The sequence below is a fragment of the Dipodomys merriami genome, unplaced genomic scaffold (genome assembly GCF_024711535.1).
Source record: "Dipodomys merriami isolate MVZ:Mamm:240054 unplaced genomic scaffold, mDipMer1.0.p SCAF_37, whole genome shotgun sequence".
Lineage (NCBI taxonomy): Eukaryota > Metazoa > Chordata > Mammalia > Rodentia > Heteromyidae > Dipodomys > Dipodomys merriami.
In genome coordinates, this window is record NW_027205270.1 from 12,950,851 (window position 1) to 12,970,388 (window position 19,538).

At 49.6% G+C, this 19,538-nt stretch overlaps 3 protein-coding genes across 4 annotated transcripts; 1 reads left to right on the forward strand and 2 right to left on the reverse strand.

Moving 5' to 3' along the window:
* The first annotated feature begins 3,821 nt into the window (after nucleotides 1-3,821).
* LOC138804699 (E3 ubiquitin-protein ligase RNF181) lies at nucleotides 3,822-5,555 on the forward strand. Its single transcript, XM_069989137.1, has 5 exons — nucleotides 3,822-3,962; nucleotides 4,549-4,679; nucleotides 4,821-4,930; nucleotides 5,080-5,154; nucleotides 5,417-5,555. Exons 1-5 carry the CDS (start codon nucleotides 3,877-3,879, stop codon nucleotides 5,474-5,476), a joined length of 462 nt encoding a protein of 153 aa, XP_069845238.1. The 5' UTR covers nucleotides 3,822-3,876; the 3' UTR covers nucleotides 5,477-5,555.
* Nucleotides 5,556-6,692: 1,137 nt separating this feature from the next.
* On the reverse strand, nucleotides 6,693-12,007 carry LOC138804697 (transmembrane protein 150A). 2 transcript variants are annotated; one of them, XM_069989135.1, is made up of 8 exons: nucleotides 11,348-12,007; nucleotides 10,634-10,812; nucleotides 10,185-10,232; nucleotides 9,795-9,881; nucleotides 8,509-8,576; nucleotides 8,034-8,161; nucleotides 7,665-7,842; nucleotides 6,693-7,444 (listed from the first exon to the last, which is right to left on the reverse strand). In XM_069989135.1, the coding sequence occupies exons 2-8, from the start codon at nucleotides 10,696-10,698 to the stop codon at nucleotides 7,203-7,205; spliced, it is 816 nt and encodes a 271-aa protein (XP_069845236.1). In that variant the 5' UTR covers nucleotides 10,699-10,812; nucleotides 11,348-12,007; the 3' UTR covers nucleotides 6,693-7,202. The 2 variants fall into 2 exon arrangements, with proteins under 2 accessions (XP_069845236.1, XP_069845234.1); XM_069989133.1 differs by lacking the exon at nucleotides 11,348-12,007 and having other exon boundaries at nucleotides 10,634-11,115.
* Nucleotides 12,008-14,004: 1,997 nt separating this feature from the next.
* LOC138804698 (UPF0561 protein C2orf68 homolog) lies at nucleotides 14,005-19,262 on the reverse strand. Its single transcript, XM_069989136.1, has 4 exons — nucleotides 19,055-19,262; nucleotides 18,853-18,971; nucleotides 17,897-18,048; nucleotides 14,005-17,527 (listed from the first exon to the last, which is right to left on the reverse strand). Exons 1-4 carry the CDS (start codon nucleotides 19,159-19,161, stop codon nucleotides 17,405-17,407), a joined length of 501 nt encoding a protein of 166 aa, XP_069845237.1. The 5' UTR covers nucleotides 19,162-19,262; the 3' UTR covers nucleotides 14,005-17,404.
* Nucleotides 19,263-19,538: the final 276 nt, after the last annotated feature.

Genomic DNA, 19,538 nt, shown 5'->3' on the forward strand with positions numbered 1-19,538 from the left:
CAAGCATTGTAGCCTCCTCCTTTGTTTTACCCTTCCCATCCCTTCCCATCCTCCCTCCCCCCCCCCCGCCCCCAGAACAAATCATGTTAAGTGAGGTAAGCCAAGCTCAGATAGACAAACTGTGCATATTCTCTCTGATATTCAGAAGTTATATCCAAAATGCACTGGAATATGACAAATTATACAGGAGTCTAGACACACACACATGGTAAGACTGAAAGAGGATACTCTTAGGAGAAAAACAAAGGCACAATGTCTAAGTGCCTCTTCATATTTATATAAAATAGTTTTATAGAATTTCCAAGATATGGAAACAAAGGTTTTTTGTTTTCAGTTTTTTATGATTCCGTCTTTACCTTATGTATGGTGTATTCATGTGTATGGGAGGGAAGGCAGAGAACTCAAGGGAAAAAAAGGGTGAAAAAGGGCAGCAGTGAAGCTCATTGGACACTGATAAGACTGAACAGTGCAACTCATGGGTGGAGATGGGAGGGAGGGACTGGGAGAGAGTGAGGGAACAGGAGACACTGTATGAAAGGCAGTGTACTCATTACCTGACTCATGTAATTGTAGTCCCTCTATAATAACAATAAAGTAGCCAGGTGCCGGTGGCTCACGCCTGTAATCCTAGCTACTCAGGAGGAGGATCATGGTTCAAAGCCAGCCCGGGCAGGAAAATCCATAAGACTGATCTCAAACCACTCAGAAAACCGGAAGTGGTGCTGTGGCTCAAGTGGTAGAGCGCTTGCCTTGCAAGCATGAGGCCCTGGGTTCGATTCCTCAGCACCACATAAGCAAAAAGAAAAAAAAAAGCCAGAAGTGGCACTGTGTCTCAAGTGGTAGAGCGCTAGCCTTGAGCTGAAGAGCTGAGAGACAGTGCCCAGGCCCAGAGTTCAGGCCCCACGACAGGACCAAAAAAAAAAAAAAAAATGGCAGAAGCTGGGCACTAGTGGCTCACACCTGTAATACTAGCTACAGAAGATAGAGATCTGAGGACCGAAGTTCTAAACCAGCCTGGGCAGGAAAGTCCATGAGACTTATCTCTGATTAACCACCAAAACAACAACAACAACAACAAAAAAAAACTGGAAGTGGAGCTGTGGCCCAAGTAATAAGTACTAGTCTTGAGCAAAAAAAGCCCAGGGACAGTGCCCAAGCTCTGAGTTCAGGACTGGCACAAAAAAAAGGAGGTAGGCAAAAGAAAGGGTGGAGGTATAGCTCAAAGGTGGAACAAGGGGCTGGGAAAGTGGCTCAGTGGTAGAGCGCTTGCCTTGTACGCATGAGGCCCTGGCTTCGATTCCTCAACACCACATAAACAAAAAGAAAAAAGCCGGAAGTGGTGCTATGGCTCAAGTGGTAGCGCGCTAACCTTGAGCTGAAGAGCTGAGGGACAGTGCCCAGGCCCAGAGTTCAGGCCCACGACTGGACCCCCCCCCAAAAAAAAAAAAACTAACAAAACAAAACAAAACAAAAAAAATAGTGGAGCAAGTACTTACCATGAGTCTAAGGCCTTGGGTCCAAACCTCATAAGCACACACATATACACGCACCCCAGTGTAATGATGTTTGGTTATCATGAAGATTATTGACACTGCATGTAAAATATCCATCAATATAAATCACTGAGTGTACTTGTTTTCTACCCTATTTCATGTGGGAATCAATGCAGAGCACATGCCATTACCACACCTCACAGTACATCAGTTAAGTAACAAGCATGAGTGCTTTTCTTTTCCTTCCTTTTTTTTTTTTTTTTTTTTGGGTCAGGTTGTGGGGCCTGAACTCTGGGCCTGGGCGCTGTCCCTCAGCTCTTCAGTTCAAGGCTAGTGCTCTACCACTTGAGCCACAGCGCCACTTCCGGTTTTTTTCTTTTTGCTTATATGGTGCTGAGGAAGCGAACCCAGGGCCTCAGGCATGCAAGGTAAGCACTCTACCACTGTGCCACCTTCCCAGCCCTCCTTCCTTTTGTGTGTGTGTGTGTGTGTGTGTGTGTGTGTGTGTGTGTGTGTGTGTGTGTGTGTGTGTGTGTGTGTGTGAGAGAGAGAGAGAGAGAGAGAGAGAGAGAGAGAGAGAGAGAGAGAGAGAGAGAGAGAGAGAGAGAGACAGTATTAGGGCTTGAACTCAGTCTTGTGTTCTTGCTTTCTTTCTTTTTTTTTTTTGCCGGTCATGGGGCCTGAACTCTGGGTCTGGGCGCTGTCCCTCAGCTCTTCAGCTCAAGGCTAGCGCTCTACCACTGGAGCCACAGCGCCACTTCCAGCTTTTTCTGTTTATGTGGTGCTGAGGAATCAAACCCAGGGCCTCATGCTTGCAAGGCATGCACTCTACCGCTGAGCTACCTTCCCAGCCCCTTGCTTGCTTTCTTGTATACAGCTGGTGTGCAATTCATTTGAGGTGGAATTTCTCAGACTTTTTCTGTCTGAGTTGGTTTCCAACCTTGATCCTCCAGGTTTCAGCCTTCTAAATAGCTAGGAAACAGGTGTGAGCCATTGGTTTCTGGCCTTTTGCTGTTTTTACTTTCATAGACTACATTGAGAAGGATTCCCTCCGATGAGATGGAGTTTCCTGGGCTGCCTTGGAACCAAGATCCTCCCAATCTCAGCCTCCCATGTAGCTAAGATTACAGATGTGAACCATCATACACTGGTTTTCTTTTCTTTTGGCAAGGTCTCACTATGTAGTCCAACTGGCTTTGCTCTTTCCATACTCTTGCCTCACTTGTCAAATCCTGGGATTACGGGCATATACCATACCTGCTATGAATGTCTTCCTCCCCTCTACCTTCCCTCCCCATCCCTTCCTTCCTTTCTATGATAGGAAAATTAGGAAAGGAGTACACTTTCAATACAATGAAAGCCTATCATCTCCAGGGAGAGAATGCCTATGATTTTCACTCAGTACACATTTGTATCAAAATGTTAGGCTTAGAGCTTTAAGTCCTTTTCCAACACTAACCCAAGGGTGCCAAGGGTGGGGGAGGTTTACTGAATTATATTGGACCCCTAGGCCACAGTTTATCGGCCCAAGTAGTTAAAAGATCTATTCTTCATGGATGTTATTTTCTACAGCTACCCACTTCTATCCTCAGGGAATGCAGTATGCCCGGGATGCAAACCACTTATTTAGCTCTAGCCACTAGTTTTACAGAAGCTGGGGATACGGTGGAGCAATGGACTGAAGTTCATCTACATAGTCCTATGCACAGGTGAGGCCTCAGTTGGGTTACTGAGACCACTCTTGAAGAGGTTTGCCACCTTCGTTATTTTACCTAATACATAAGAAACGCTGAGGACCCCTTTCCTCCCAAACACCACCACACCTTCCCCAGGAATCGAGGAGTAAACTCCAGAGCCAGATGTCGGTTGTTTCTTTTCTTTTTCTTTCTTCTCATTGGCTAGCTCTCTGCCAACGGGGCCAGGCCTTCAATCCAGAACCAATTAGTGGGCAGCAGAGTGGAGATCACGGCTGAGCGGCGGGAAGCACCAGATATCTGGCCAGTAAAAGGCTGATTCCCTGGGCCAGAGTCTCCCAGTCCAGCACTTGCGTCGCCGAGGCGCTCCACGCCTCAGGGTACACGGGGGGCTCTTACTGCCCCCACACTAGAATTTTCTGGGCATCGACAACGCGACCGCGACAGAAATTCCCGGGAACTCATTCTTCCTCAGACCCCATTGGCCTTAGCCCTCGATCACCTGACCTACCCAGCCAGGGAGAGGTGGCCGATCAACACTTCCGCTTTGCGAATCTGTGAGCGAGCCTCTAGCCCGCCCCTCCGGTACTTCGATTGGTCGTCCCCTCTCAACCCGCTATCTTATTGGTCAGTTCCGCAGGGTTGCAATTCAGCCGGTTCCGAGGGCTGTGTCAGACTGCTTCGTAGCCATGGCGTCCTATTTCGATGAACATGATTGCGAGCCGGTCGACCCTCGGCCGGAGACTCGAACCAACATGTTGTTGGAGCTGGCAAGGTGGGCGCGCAGGGCTCAGGACTGCATTCCACACGTCAGGTTCCTAGGCTGAGGCTGGCGGGAAATGGCGGATGGACTAGGGCTGCAGTTTCTAGGAAGGGGTTGTTAGTCCCAGCAGCGAGTTCGTGGGGGTCGGTGGGTACGGATAATTGGGGCCCTGTGTAGGCAGGGCTAGACAAAGGGGGCTGTGAGAAGGACTGAGTAGGGGAGTGTTAAGAGTGGGGATGAGGGCAGCAGGCCATGGGAGCATCCGAGGTGGGAAGGGGGTAGCAGGTAGGGGCTGTGTCCCTTGCGTCAGTTTGCTACCAACAGCACACAGAAGCCCACGGTCGACTTCCAATCTTTACTAAGTCACTTCCGCGTGGCTTTCCCAAAGTCTATTGGCTTATTTGTAAATTGGGAATCAACAGATTACATATTAGGGCTGTCTGGTAGCAGCTGGAAACCACTTTCCACCGAGCTTTCCGTCTATAAGCGTTAATCTTTAGTATTACTGTGGGTACTTACTGGTTAATGCGGGGTAGATGACAGGACCAAGAGAAAGAAACTGATTTCCTTGGTTCTGATTTATCATCCTCCTTCTCAGGTCACTTTTCAATAGGATGGACTTTGGAGATTTGGGATTGGTGGTAGATTGGGACCATCACTTGCCTCCACCAGCTGCCAAGGCTGTGGTGGAGAACCTCCCTAGGACAATCATCAACAGCTCCCAGGCTGGTGAGGACACTTTTTAATTCATTCTCTGTGGGGGCAGGTCTGCTGGACTTGCCTCCTCCCTTAAACCACACCTACTGTGGTTAGGAGTGGGAGCTGGGGGTGGGGCCTTCTGCAACTCTCCTGATGACACTTCTCCTCAAGAGCTCAAGTGCCCGGTGTGTCTTTTGGAATTTGAGGAGGAGGAGACTGTTGTTGAGATGCCTTGCCATCACCTCTTCCATTCCAGCTGCATTCTTCCCTGGCTAAGCAAGGTACCATTGCCTTCTTCTGGCTCCCGCCCTGCCCTAGACTGGGTTCTCAACCTTCTTTCTGGTTATGAACTGTGGGGGAATGAAGGAAGAGCAGGGAGGGTTATTGGTTTAGGAAGACCTGGGCTGGTACACAGCATTACTTTTTCCAGACAAATTCCTGTCCACTGTGCCGCCATGAGCTACCTACTGATGATGACTCTTATGAGGAGCACAGACGAGATAAGGTAGGGGCTGGTGTTTGAGGGGAAGGGGGTCATATGGGCCCCCTCACACCCTATCCCCACTGCACTCATTCCCTTCCTTTAGCAGACTTGGGTAGGCTCCAGACTCCCTGGCTTTGGTCACTTTTCTAGTGATTTAGGTGGGGGTAAATATCAGCAGATACTAGGCCCTAAAACCTGTGAGAATCAACCTCATGACAGCTGCCCTATGTCCTTACCCTTGGGACTTTAGGCTTGGCCTTGCCCAGTGTTCTTTTTCTTCCAGGCTCGAAAGCAGCAGCAGCAGCACCGACTAGAGAACCTCCATGGGGCCATGTATACATGAGACAGCTAGGACTGAGCACTTGCCCTCTAAACAACTTCTTCCTGCACTTTGAATTCTCATTAAAGGTTTCTTTATCCACCCTGCAGTTGCATTGCTCACAGGCCTGCAGAGGGGCTCTAACTGTACCACCAGTTCCCTCCTGCTAATGGGGAGGTTGGTATAAAACTGTAAGAGTGGGCTGGGAATGTGGCTTAGTGGTAGAGTGTTTGCCTAGCATGCATAAAGCCCTGGGTTCCATTCCTCAGTACCAGATAATCAGAAAAAGCCAGAAGTGGCACTGTGGCTCAAGTGGTAGAGTGCTAGCTTTCAGCAAAAGAAGCTCAGGGTCAGTGACCAGGTCATGAGTTCAAGCCCCAGGACAGGCAAAACCAATCCAAATAAAAAAAAAAAACCCCAAACACCCATAAAAACCCCACAAAACCCTATAAGGACACTAGGCTCAGGGTTGGAGGTGTAGCTCTGTTGGTAGAGTACTAGCCAATGAACAAAAAGCATCAGGTACCCAGTTCGAGTCCCAATCTTGGATAGAGAGAGAGAGGGAGGGAGAGAGAGAGGGAGAGAGAGAAAGAAAGAGAGAGGAGAGAGGGAGAGAGAGAGGGAGAGAGATACACACACTCACACAGAGACAGAGACAGAGAGAGAGACAGTTGGCTGCATTTCCCTCTGTAATAATCTGTTTGGACTCTGGGCAGTGGGCCTCAAGTAAATAACTAGTCTACTAGACCAGTCAGGGCTTGAGCCTGTGTTCATGATTGGAAGGCAAACTGTGTCAGAGCCTAACATCCTATAGCTATTTATTTGCAACCCTTCTGCTCTCTCCACCCCCACAAGCAAGTTCTAGTTAACCTTGGAACCTTTAGTTAACCTTGGGATTCTGAGAGTTTTCATTGGCTTCACAGAGAATCGCTTCTAACATTTCAAAGTTGTTCTCTGTACCTAACCCCTGCTACTAAGGAATCAAAGTTCAATCCAGACTTTGAGTAGAGGAAGGAAGTGAGATTATCAGGTCAGGACAGGTCTTTAGACTGCTTAGCGTTTAAGCCCGTTCGGAATATTTGGATGGCACCTGGCATCCTTTGTTCCTGGAAGCCCTGCTCTTAAAAAGCAGGTGACACTCAGGGCTCTCCCTGAAAGCAGAGGCTTCCTCTCATTCCTTGCTTAGAAAAAGTTGTTTTTGGGCAAGCCCTTCCTGAGTATCTAGAACAGACTACAAACGTGCAAATTAGAATTCTTTTAATAGATATAAAAAAGTACTAAAATACCCACGTGTTCTGTTGTGTTATTTGCCCTAAAGGAAGTGAGGGGCAGAGTGAAGAATCCCAGTGCAGCTCAATTGGGCCTTTTCCTAGGCTAAGGCATGCTCCCCCCACTACCCAGACTTGTATTTCCCCCTGGGGTTCCCAGCCCCCAACTCCTGCAGCACGAAACCCCAGTGGTCTGGCTCTGGCACTGGGAGTAGAAGGCACCTGAAGGGCTGGCTGGGCAAGTAAGGGCAGGTGACCTTTAAGCACAATACTGTAGTGTCAGGGAGCAGGATGTGCAGCCCAGGCAGCGGGCAGGGTCTGCTCCTCTTATGGCACAGGTGGTGGGATGGCCACTTCTCCAAGAGTGAGGAAGCCCAAATCCCAACATAATACTTTCTGAAAAGTTGTTTTTGGTACAAAATAAATGCAAAGAAGATAAAGGGTTGGGTGTTGCGGAGGCCGGGCCAGCCACCCTCCAGACCTCAGATCATGGCGATGCTCTCTGGGGCACAGTTGAGGTGTGTGGAGGTGCTGCTGCTTCCGGAGGACTTGCAGGCTCGGCCAGAGGCTGGCTGCAATGCAGCCACCAGTGTGTCTGAGGAGACGGCCCCAAACTCATAGCTGAAGGTGCCATAGAAAATGAGGATATCAATGACGAACACCCATTCGCACAGGGCCGCCCCGTGCTGTAGCTGAGAACTTTCATGGACAAAGAAGACACCGCCTGGAGTGGGGCTAAGGAAACATTTTGATGTGTGAGAACCTGGTAAAAACCACTCTGCAGTCCCAGACATTTAACCAGGCTGGGGCGAAGGATCAGACCTCCCCATAGGAAGACCACATGGTCAGTGTTTACTGCAATCTGCCTCCCACCCTCCCATTTGGGGTGGGAGAAGGGCTGAGCTGGAGAATGAGTTCCTGGTTTCCCTGTCCCAGAAGGATACTAAGGACCAGAGTGATGAAGGCGATGACAGCCAGCACAATTCGAAGGTAGGCCATTGCCAGGTCCAGGGGGGTAGTGGCCCCATGGTAGGAGAGAGCACAGTGCAGGCAGACAAAGAGCAGCCCTGCCGGGAAAGCCACTCCAGCTCCAATGTAGTGCAGAGACTTGGCGTAGTCCACCTGGCCCAGACAGAGGGGCTAGTCTGTGAAGTGGTTCCATTCATCCATCCCTCCCATCTTCTTTCTCTCTGTCTCCTCCTTTGCCTCCCAGTTCCTCCTTCCTAGACCCCCAACCTCTAGGTGGTTCCCCTTCAGGCAGCAAGGCCCTACTAAAGGAAGTTCAAGGGGGTGGTTGGGAAGGCTAGGGGCACCTGAAAGTTGCCGACCACCACAAGGCCTGCAGCGTTGGTACAGCCTGTGATGAGCGCTGTAGTGTTAACCCAGGAATGCCGGCTCTGCTCCAGGAGCTGCCCATACCGAAGGAGGCAGATCAGGGCCACTGAGGAAGGAGAGCACACTGGGGTCAGTCTTGGACCTTCCTCCAAACTCTTCTGCCCAACTCACCCCAGTTCAGCCTCCCAGCTTCCTGCAGGCTCTCCTAACTCCTCTGAGGACCAGAAGAGGAAGGGACAAATAGGTGTTAACTTGGGTTTCCTCAAGGCTTAATGCTAGCTCTGTGGGAGTTAGCATCTGGCCTTCAAGGAAGGGGTTGAGAAGTTGCCCTTCATGTGTTAAGTCTTCAGTGCAGAAGGGCTTGGGGGAACAAGAGCTTCTGTGCTTTTTATGGGGAGGTGGTAGAACCAGGGGATGGGCTGGCCTGTGAGAAGGGATGAAAGTATAACTCACCCATGAAAGCACCCAGGTTTCCAATGAGGCTAAAGAGGCAGCTCTCAGGGGGATACGTGCCGCACTTGCTGAGGGGAGGGGTGAGGACAGAGTGAGAGGCAGGAGGATCAGTGGGCCCCATTCTGACTCCTGCTCAATCTGTGCTTTTCCTCAGCAGGCAAGCCACTAATTTATGAGACAGAGGTCTTTGTGAACAACTGGCTCCAGACTGAGCCACCCAGAACCTCAACAGAGCTCGTGTGGAACAGATAAGAAAGAAGCTGTTGGGCTGGGAAGGTAGCTCAGTGGTAGAACGCATGCCTTGCATGCATGAGGCCCTGGGTTCAATTCCTCAGCACCACATAAGCAAAAAGAAGCCAGAAGTGGCACTGTGACTCAAGTGGTAGAGCGCTAGCCTTGAGCTGAAGAGCTGAGAGACAGCGCCCAGGCCCAGAGTTCAGGCCCCACGACCGGACCAAAAAAAAAAAAAAAAAGAAGAAGCTGTCCTGGAAAGCTTCCTAGACCTGAGAGTCTTTACTCAAGTTTGCAGCTGGTCTGATTTCTTTGAACTAGAACTTGGGTTGGACAATCAGAGAGCCTGAGCTTGATTGAGATTGATCCAGGTGTTTTCACTTACTAGCTGTGGATGACTAACTCTGAGCCTCAGTTTCTTCATGCATAAAATGGTGGTAACAAAAGCAGCTTCCCTGCTGGAAGGAGTAAAAGACACTACACAAGCCTGGCAATGGTTGCTCAGGAGGCTGAGATCTGAGGATCACAGAAGCCAGCAGGGATAGGAAAGTCCATGAGATTCCTCTAATCACCAAAAAGCTGGAAGTGGGATAGGAAAGTCCATGAGATTCCTCTAACCACCAAAAAGCTGGAAGTGGGACTGTGGCTCAAGTGGTAGAGCACTAGCTCTGAGCACAAAAACTCAGGGACAGATCCCAGGCCCTGAGTTCAAGCGTACACACACACACACACACACACACACACACACACACACACACACACACACACACACACACACACACACACACACACACACACACACACACACACACACACACACACACACACTCTCTCTCTCTCTCTCTCTCTCTCTCTCTCTCTCTCTCTCTCTCTCTCTCTACATAAAGCTCTCAGCACAGTGCTCAGTTCCTAGTAACTGGTAAATAGTATTGTCAGTAAGTGTATAATAATTATTCTCAAGACCTAAGAAACTATCCTTTTTTTTTTCAGAACTCTAGGAAGACTGGGCTGGGGAGGGGTTAAGAGAAGGTGTTGGGTGGGTTTCTAAGACCTACCTGATTAGGGGGACATCATCCAGGGTGCAACAGGTTTTGGGACCCCCTTGCTCAGCAGGGTCAGGAGAGCAGGATTCATTGTAGGACCTGGCAGGCAGGACACAGAGTAGACTAGGGGCAACGGATGCTCCCAGGCCTTAAAGAGGACCCTCTCCCAGACCTCCCCAGCAAGGCATAAGAGCCCACTCCCCAGGGCCTGCCTGAAACAGAAGACAAACGGGTGACAGCATGGTAGGAAGAGGGTAGATGGGCAGGAAGCCATGCCTGGGAACCAGTGTCAGAGAACAGCAGTGAGGCCCAGAGTTTCATCTGGCTTGTGGCAGCTGAGGGCCCCAGAGGGGATAGAGATGAAGGGAGCTTTAGACAGGCTATGTGCAGAGTGCTCCATACCAGTTCTCCACAGGGCACACGTGGCGGTTCATCACGGCCATGGCATACCTGCAGGAGCACAACTGTCACCCTGCCTCCATGTCCCTCCTGGGCCAGCACTCCCTACTGACTCTACCTGAATTTCTGGCCTCATTCAGTCTCATTATTCTTGTTGGGGACTCAGGTTTGGGTCAGGGGAAGGTCAGTTGGGATGCCACAGAATGCAGCAGCCCCGACCTAGAGGCTCTCTTGTAAGAAGCCCCGGTTAGAAATATGTCTGTCAGGACAGTCCTACTGAACAGCAGTGGTGCCAGCTTGTCCTAAGGGGCTGTGTGCCCAGGCATCAGGCCAGGCTTTGGAGACAGCCAGAGTGACCGTGGGTACCACCCTGGAGCCTACAACAGGACAAGGGGCTTTGTGTGTGCCATCAAGCTCCTGTTGGCCCTCCCACCTTCACCCATTTTACTCACACGGTCCATATGCCAGTGATGGAGAATGCTGACAGGCTGACAGGAAGGAGGATCCAGGCGGTCATGAGGGAGGGGAGCCAGGGTGGTGGTGTAGGGGGAGGACAACAGGTAGGTGGAAAAGAGGGGGCCGGCCCAGCTACCTTGAGAGTTTTTTTGCCACCACCATCAGCTGCTCTGGCCTGGTAGGGAGAGATCAAGGTCCAGGGTCTGGTAACTGACCAAGGCAGGGGGGAGGAGACAACGATTAGCTCCTCATCCAGACCTCCCCTTATGTTTGTGAGCGTCCAAACTTTGGGGTGAGCCCACGCTAGAACGTGGACACCCTCTGGCATCCATCTGGGGCCTCCGCGGTCACCAAAGGCCACGGGTGCTGGGAGAGACTCAAGCAGTGCTATAACATCTGGAAAGGGAGCCACCCTCCCTTTGCCCAAGGAAGGTTGGACCAGGACAATTAAGGTGTCCACGCCAAGGAAAGCCTGGGAGGATGACTGGCAGCCAGCCGCTGGTGTGCGGGCAACCACCTGACCACGAGCCCCGGCCAAGGGGCGGGTTCTGGTGGGAAACCCGACCTGGCCCTCGCTTGCGTGGGCTCGGGGACCCTGGCCTGGGCAGGAGCCCGCAGCTGGTGACACCACCCTCCTCCCCCGGGACCGAGGCCCCAGGCCTCTCCAGGTGATCCCGGGAACCCGGGAAAAGGAAGCAGCCCGTACGCACCTCCCCAGAGCGCCCAGCCGCCGCCGCCGCCGCGCCCTGCTCGGCCCCCTCGTGGCGCGGTCTCCGGCTGCGGCCCTCGGAGCAGCCCTGAAAGGTTTAAAGGGCCGAGCGGCCCCGCCTCCGGCGCCCCTGGCCGCGCCGCGCCGCCCGCCGGGACGTGGAGTCCGCGGAGCCCCAGCCCCCGTGTCCAAGCCCCGCCCGAGACTACAACTCCCGAGCCCCCGCGCCCGCGTCACCGAGAGGCGAGGGGGGCGGCGCTCCAGCTTCGGGGACCCGGGCGCTGAGGACTGCGGCCTGGGGACCTCTGACACCGAGACCCAGACAAGCTGTCCCGAAGTCTGTTCCCGCTCCACCGAGCGGGAGGACGAGCGCCTCATCTGCCTCGGCGCCCATCGCCGCCAGGACCAGCCGCCCGAGCCTTCCGGGAAGCCCCCAAGTGTGGAGCGCCGCGCCCGCCCGCCTCTGTCCGAGCGAGAGGCAAGTCTGCGGAGAAGCAAACATACAATGTCCTGGCTGATTCTAAAAACAAAATAAAGTAAATCCAAGCACGCCGGATTCGGCTTACGCTCCCGCCCCCCGGGGCTCAGCAAACCCGAGGGCTGCTTTCACCATACTTTATTTTTATATACAAGAACACAGAGTACTGGCCAGAAGTCACCGTGTCCAAGAAGTGACGGATCAACACTTGACATACGGCTGCAGAGGCCACAGCGTCATTCTAAAACACTTGCTGGCGCAGGTGTAGAGTAGATGTCATGGCCAGGTGTGGTAAGCAGAAGGGAAGGCCAGAGACCCAGAGGAATCTGGGAAAAAGCAGGCAGGATTGTTTGGGGGAATAAGTATCTATTAGCTTCATCAAAATTCATAGTCGAAGAGTTATACACCTAAACATTCTTCTCACCGTTGAAAGGGCAGGAAAACTTCCTTTCACATACTAAATATTTATCTGGCTCAGCCCAACATGTATTATCCCCAGGCAGATGATTTTTCCCTAGGATAGTTCCAGGGAATTAGGACCGTGAGATGGCCACAATGGTGGGGCAAACACTATGTGCAGAAATGGCCCTGGACTGTAGACAAATAGAGCAATGGAGAAACCTCCTCCAAGGGGCAGATAGTATAAATAGAACAGGAAACCTGTTGGAGAGCTCTCTTCCCACTAATTAGTAGTTATGTAGGGCCAAGAAATATGGCAGTGCAGTGATCACTGTACAAGAATACTGGACTAAATGGACCAGGGCATAAAATCTAGACTATCTGCTCACCCTAGGGACAAAGGTGCTCTTTTCCTGTTTTTTTTTTTTTTTTTTTTTTTTTTTTTTGTCCTGGGGCTTGAACTCAGGGCGTGGGCACTAACTGAGCTTCTTTGCTCAAGGATAGCTCTCTACCACTTAAGCCACAGCACCATTTCCAGCTTTTTTTTTTTATTATTATGTGGTATGTGGTACATAATTAGGCATGCTAGGTAAGCATTATACCACTAAGCCACATTCCCAGACCCATGGTGCTTTCTAAGTCACACAGAGTTTTTCAACTTTCTGTCAAGCTGCATTCCCACCTAAGCAGGTACTTTTTTCTTATCTGCCCACTGGGACTGTGAACCCTGCAGATTCTTTAAAATCTTTTTTTTCGTTGTTTTGTTTTGTTTTTTAAAAAGCAGACTAGCCCAGACCAATCTTGAACTTAATGTTCCTGCCTCCACCTCCGGAGTGCCTGGCTAGCTTTATGATTTTAAATCAACTATATTCTGCTGGGTTTGTATCATGTCTGATTATCAGGGGAATTACAAAAGGATTTTTCATGTAGGTTCAAGTGGCTATTCTAATATGATGTGGGATTGAAGCTAAGCCATTAGTATCCAAGAACTGACACTGGAAGTACTTCTGGTTTTTTTTTTTTTTTTTTTTGGTCCGGTCGTGGGGCCTGAACTCTGGGCCTGGGCGCTCTCCCTCAGCTCTTCAGCTCAAGGCTAGCACTCTACCACTTGAGCCACAGCGCCACTTCCAGCTTTTTTCTTTTTGCTTGTGTGGTGCTGAGGAATCGAACCCAGGGCCTCAGGCATGCAAGGCAAGCGCTCTACCGCTGAGCCACCTTCCCAGCCCTGCACTTTTAGTTTTAAAACAGCAATCCAAATAGCTACTAAAATAGAATTACTCCAAAACAGAGATTCCTATGACAGAACTCTTTATGGGTACTTAATGGGAGGAGCCACAGATAAGTAGGTACATATATCTTTAAAAATTCCCTTCCAGGCTGGGTACCTGTGGCACAGACCTATAATCCTAGCTACTCAGGAGAATGAGATATGAGGATTGCAGTTTGAAGCCAGTCCAGGCAGAAAAGTCCGTGAGATTCTTACCTCCTTAAAGTGGAGCTGTGGCTCAAATGGTAGAGCACTAACCTGAGCCAAAGAGCTCAGGGACAGCACCCAAGCACCTAGTTCAAGCCTCAGAACCAGCACAAACACCAAATTCCATTCTAATTCTAATTCTAAGTGACTCTAGCTGTTATGTTCCAACCAGGACAGCTCTTAAAATAGTTGAGCACAGCAAGAGATGAGATTTCCAGTGCTGATTCTGTTGTGGAAAGACTTTAGGTCAAACATTTAATCTCTACTTCTCCGTGTACACAAATGATTTCACAACTCTTGACAAAAACAGGGCTGTAAAAAGCGTTTATTGATTTAAAAAATATTGTACTCAAAAAGTAACTTCCTCCTATGATTTTCAAATACTTTGCACACTTCATTTTATTCGTCCACACATACAAACATTGGAAACGAGAATAAAGAACATATGGCTCTTATACATTTAGCACCATGGCACAGCCAGTGCACCCAGCCTCTTGTTCTGTTGGTTCTGGGGAAGGCATTTACTAGCACCTTCACTCCAAATCCTAGGGAAATATGGCTTCTTCACCATGTGATTCAAGGACAGGGCAAGCATTCAGAGGAGTTAAAGGTTTCAAACTGAATTTAAGGTGATTTTCCCAGCAGTCTCAGTGGTAGTCATGTGTCCTTATTCGTCTTTCTACTCGCACAGCCCTCATTTACATTTGTTACCACCTGGGAACACCTATCACTGCCACACATGGATCCTGCCAAATGTACAACAGGATATTCACCACCCCATAGAGCTTCCTGCTACCTGCCTGGGCTAATGTCTAATTGGTGTGCTCCTCAGACAACCAGGGAGATAGGATGACCCTTCCACTGGGCTGGACTGCAGAGGCTCCCACTCTCAGTACTTATGATTTTATAGCCTCTCCTTCAAAGACCTCCAGGCATCCCAGCTGTCTACAACTCAAGACTTAGGGTTTACTCTTGCATAGGCCTCTGAAAACTAGCTTCCTTTTTATCAGTAATATAAGCCATTGTGGCCCAGGAAATACAAAGCCTTAAAATCTAGGCTCAGACTTCAGTCATCAAATACTTCATTATTATGGACTCCCAATTTGCCTTTCTTTTCGTTGTGTGTGTGTGTTTTAAAATAGCCAGAAACATAGCTGGTCAAATAAGTGTTGTTTTTGAAGCCACCTGCTTAGAAGTTCTACCTGGTCCAACATGGCTCCTACCTCACCACCCAGCACAGGGCAGTCTTCTTGGGGTCATCTGGGGAACTGTAAAAACTGCTCTGGACATGTTCCTTGATGGAAAAGCACTGCTTTTTTAAATAGGTGACAGATGTCTGGTGGCAGGTCTGGCAAGCTGCAAAGTACCATCTTAGACCTCAGATGAGGAGTGGCGTAAGCAATGAGGCTGAGCTGGAAGGCGAGAGGCATTCCAGGCACATCTGGAGACAGAGCATCAGCTCCAACACGCCTACCTTTAGCATAAGGACAACTGCTTTATTTACAGATATTACATAAATTAGCTAAGAACCAAAGAAGTGCTTTCTTGGGCAGAAAATATTTTATAGACACAATAAAGTGCCTCAAGAAAAAAAATTGTTTTAATAATAAAGATTTTTCCATTAGTTTCCTACCTGAGGTCTTAATTGTGTGAGCAAACACATAAAAGGACACAACAGGTTCATACTAATTGCTGCCTTTAACCTCTTCTTTTCCTGAGAAACAGGAATGAAGGCTAAAATTTTAGGTGTCCTCCAATGCTTTGGGGTTTTTTTTTTTCCCCAAAACCAGGAAATTTGTGATATAGCTTTAAGAAGAGAGACCTCAAAAAGTAGCCTGAGAAGCCTAAGAGGGAAATCCTACATTTTAAGTTATAAAATCAGCTGAAGAGCTGGAGGATTAAAGTGACTGGTCCTCTGACCTGCAGGAAGAGGGGGGTGGAGTTGGCAGGGCCTCCTTGACTCAAGAGGATAGTTTACACTGTAAGTCCAAAGGCACTTCTTGCATAGTTACATAAGTAGAGGGCAAAGACTTTCTCCTTGACAGCAGAATGGAGTCCACGACTAACAAGTATAAGGCACTTAACCCTGGGCCAGTGCTGTGGTTCTTGTGCACTTCTGGTTCCTGGCTTCTTCATTACCAGGCCCTTTTAAAAACTTACCACCTCACTGGGCACCCTAGCATTCTTCCAGCAAAATCCAACAGTGTTTAATGTTTTAATAGCCTAGTTGAAGTAGCTGCCTTGACCCATTTTGTGTCTGTGTGTGTCAGGGATGCAAGACATGAACCAATAAAACTCTAAGGTGCTTTTTATGAGAAAACTTGCTGAGATAAAGCAGCCAGACTGATCTTGAGACCCTCATGCAGAGAAGCCCTTGAAGCAGAGACCTTAGGGGTTTAGTAAGTCTTAGTGTTCAGAGGCTTAAGAGCCCACATTTCCAGTCATTAAAGTCAAGACTATCTCTGGTGCACAGGGTGTCTTGAGGACTTCAGATCCTAGCCTAACCTTGAATAAGGAAAAACCGTTCTCTAGATGAGAGGACTATTGCTAGGGATCATCTTTTTTTCTTTTCTTTTTCTTTTTGAGACAAGACGTATTCCAGGCTGGCTTTGAACTCATGATCTTCCTATTTCTACCTCCTGAGTGCTGGAATTACATACAGATGTGCATCCCCATGTCTGAGATTTCCTGGGAATTTTTATATCTTAAGATCAGTTATTTACTCTTGGGAGGTAGGGAGAGAAGGGATACAGGAGAAGGTATTCATTGGGAGGGGGAAGAGAAAGAGAAGGGGAGGTGGAGGAGGGAGAGAGAAAGAAACTAGAGCTTTAAAAGACCGATTATCGCTAGTGTTGAGTTTCCCTTGGCATGCATGCTCAACTATGAAGTAACCATGAGAGAGTCACTGTCAAACTTGTTTTCATAGTTCCCCTTTAGTCTGAGCTGATAACCTGTTCACAGCTAGGGGCTGAGGTAAAAATCTATAATTCTGTAGCCTTAGCTAAAGCAAGTTTTGGTGCCACTGTTTAGTTCTAGCCTTTTCTTCTGAGATCTTCTATCTGTAGTTTCCTAAACTACAGAGCAGTGGAACATGAGCAACTTGGAAAAGGCATGGAAGGGGAAGGAGACATGCTTCCAAGTAGGCCTCAAAAAAAAGTTCTCCCACTTTATTGATATCAGAATTACTTGGAGAACTTGTTAGAAAAGTGGAGCCTCCCCACACCCAAAGTACTGAACAGAAGTGGGGGGAAAAAACTGATGGATTTTACCTGAGACAAAAAAGAGGGGGAAAGAACAAAGAAACTGAAAAGGAAAGAAAAAAAAAAGTCTTTTAAAATAACACACATGGCTTTAGAGGCTGAGTGGAACGTGGCTCATGGAGTGGCCAGATGACCTCAGTGATCAAGCACCACATTGGCAAAAGGTTTCACAAACCCTGGTTCTCTCTGAAGCAAATTAGCAAAGCAAAATTTTCAAAAAAAAATTCCAGAAAAATAGGCTGGGCACATGGCCAATATCTAAGAAAGAATAGCAGCCAGAGAGGTAGACCATATGTTGCCCTGCAACACCCTAGTGGATGTAGCAGCTCTACAGGGTCTCAAGATCAGATAGACTGGTTCTGGCACCCTCAAACTAGGGGTGAGTTCCCTGGGCAGATTTCTTCCAAGTGCAGTGAATCCAGTCTGGAGAGAATGCCTTCAACCTGGTTAGTGTTGACTTTGGCGCTTTGCAATCTCCTCCTGGATACGCAACTTGAGGGCCTCTTGCATGGGTGCATCCAGAGGTGTGTGTGCTGATACCTCCTCACTCACCCTTCCTGGATCATCATCCTATGTGAAAGAAGAGTCAGGAAGCTCAGGGCCTGGTCTCTTCAGGAAAGGTGACCTACCCTGTATCTATACAACATGCACAGAACTCCATTTGGCTTGAGGCTTCCTGCTGACACCTACCATTTCTCAGAAGTCCACTGTGATCATGATTCTCAACTGGGGACCATAAATCCTCCCTGTTCCCCCTACTGACAATTACTGTGACAATGACTGGAGAGAGCTGTCTGGAAAGCATCACCCAGAAGTCCTCAGTTTGCCCGTGGACTAGAAACTTCCCATTGGCTCTGAGGTAAACAATGGTTCGGGGCCTAGCAGTGATTTCTGTATGACCCAACACCTTCAGGTTGCAGCTGTATTTATGAGGCATACCTGATACACGATAACTGATGTGACCTCTCCACTGTCCGCCTCATATTCTAAGCAGAAGAGCTGACGGCCAGGAGGCTCCAGCTCGGAACTGCCACTACTGCTGCTATCACCGGACTCTTCACAGTCTGGGTTGACTGGATGGTTAGAGACATCTGGAAAGATGAACCAAAGTAAGAGGGAAGAGGGGGGATGCTGCTGAAACTCCTGTCACCTTTGTCCACTGAGATGACTCAGGAAAACTTACTACAAAGAAGCCCCCATCTTCCTGTGTAGTGTGTTGTACTGCTAATCAGGAATTTCACTTCTCTTTGTATTCCTGCTCTGGAACCTGCACATTCCTGTCACAAAGTAGGTACTTGACTCCAGCAAACAGGACTGGAGGCTACTGGAAGGATGAATGAACTCTGTCTGGCTTGAGATCTAAGCACAGCCATTTACTAGAGCTGAGATCTTGGGCATATTAGCTAACCTCTCTGTGCCTGCTGCCTGACGGTGAAAACAGAATGACCAGTTCTCCACATATGGGGTATTACAGAGGTAATATATGCTGTATCTAAAACTGCAAGCTACAGTAGATAAACTTAAGTTTCACAAATTTGTTACTGTGATTTCTAGATTGGAAGAAAGCTGGTGGGGGGGGAAGAAGAGACTATTTTTTGTTGGTTGATTCTTTATGTTCTGGTTGCTGGTTTGTGAGTGAGGCTCTGTGAGCTAGTGGGAATGCAGTACGGTGGAACTAACAGGCAGACAAATGCTTCCTTGCCGATTCCCAGTACTCTCTGAGATAGAGATGCTTCGCTGTGGGAGGCCAGGTGAATCTCCACGCGGAGACCTGGGATCGTTGAGGTGGAGGCCCGGGGGGGGGGGATTCCGAGTATTGGGCTGGGAAGTGGGGTTCTCTCTATGGAGAAGGGGGAGGCGCCGCAGGGAGGGCGGCAGGCGGAACGGCATCTCACCTCGGTGTCGCGGCAGGTACACTTGCAGGTCGGGCTTGCGAGGCCGCGTCGGCCCAGGCATGTGCCGCCTCCTGGCCTTCTCCTTGGCCGCCTGTTTCACCTTCTTGTCGTAGTCGTCCCTGCGGGGAGCCGAGCGGGAGTCAGGGACTGCCGCACAGGGCCAGCCCGGACCAGGGGTGACGAGAGCAGGGCGGGACGGTACCGAGCGATCTGGTTCCGTCGGATGTGGTGCACGAAGCCGTGGTTCATGTCCAGCCGCCCGCCAGGCTTGCAACAGAGCCCCGGCCCGGGATCCGGCACCGCCTCCATGGAAAAGCCTGGGCGCAGAACCACAGCGGCTTCAACTGCCCAAACGACACCTTTCCCCCGACACCCGGGACTGCGGCTCGCAACGCTTCGGGCCCCGAATCCTGACTTCCGGTCCCGAATCCTCACTTCCGCTCCCAGGAGGCCTGGCGGGGCCGAGCATCCCAGCATGCAGAGTTGGCAGCGCGGAAGGGGCGGGATTTCCTCCGCTAGGGCGGGCTTTTGTTGTCTTTGTAGTAGTATCAATGGGAAACGGGAACTCCAGTTTTGAAAAGGTAAATCAGGACGTTCAGAAAAATGTAAGCCAAACAAAAACACCCATTAACATCACTTTTTTTCCCCTGAGGATAGAGACTGTAGAACTCTTTTCTTTTTCATTT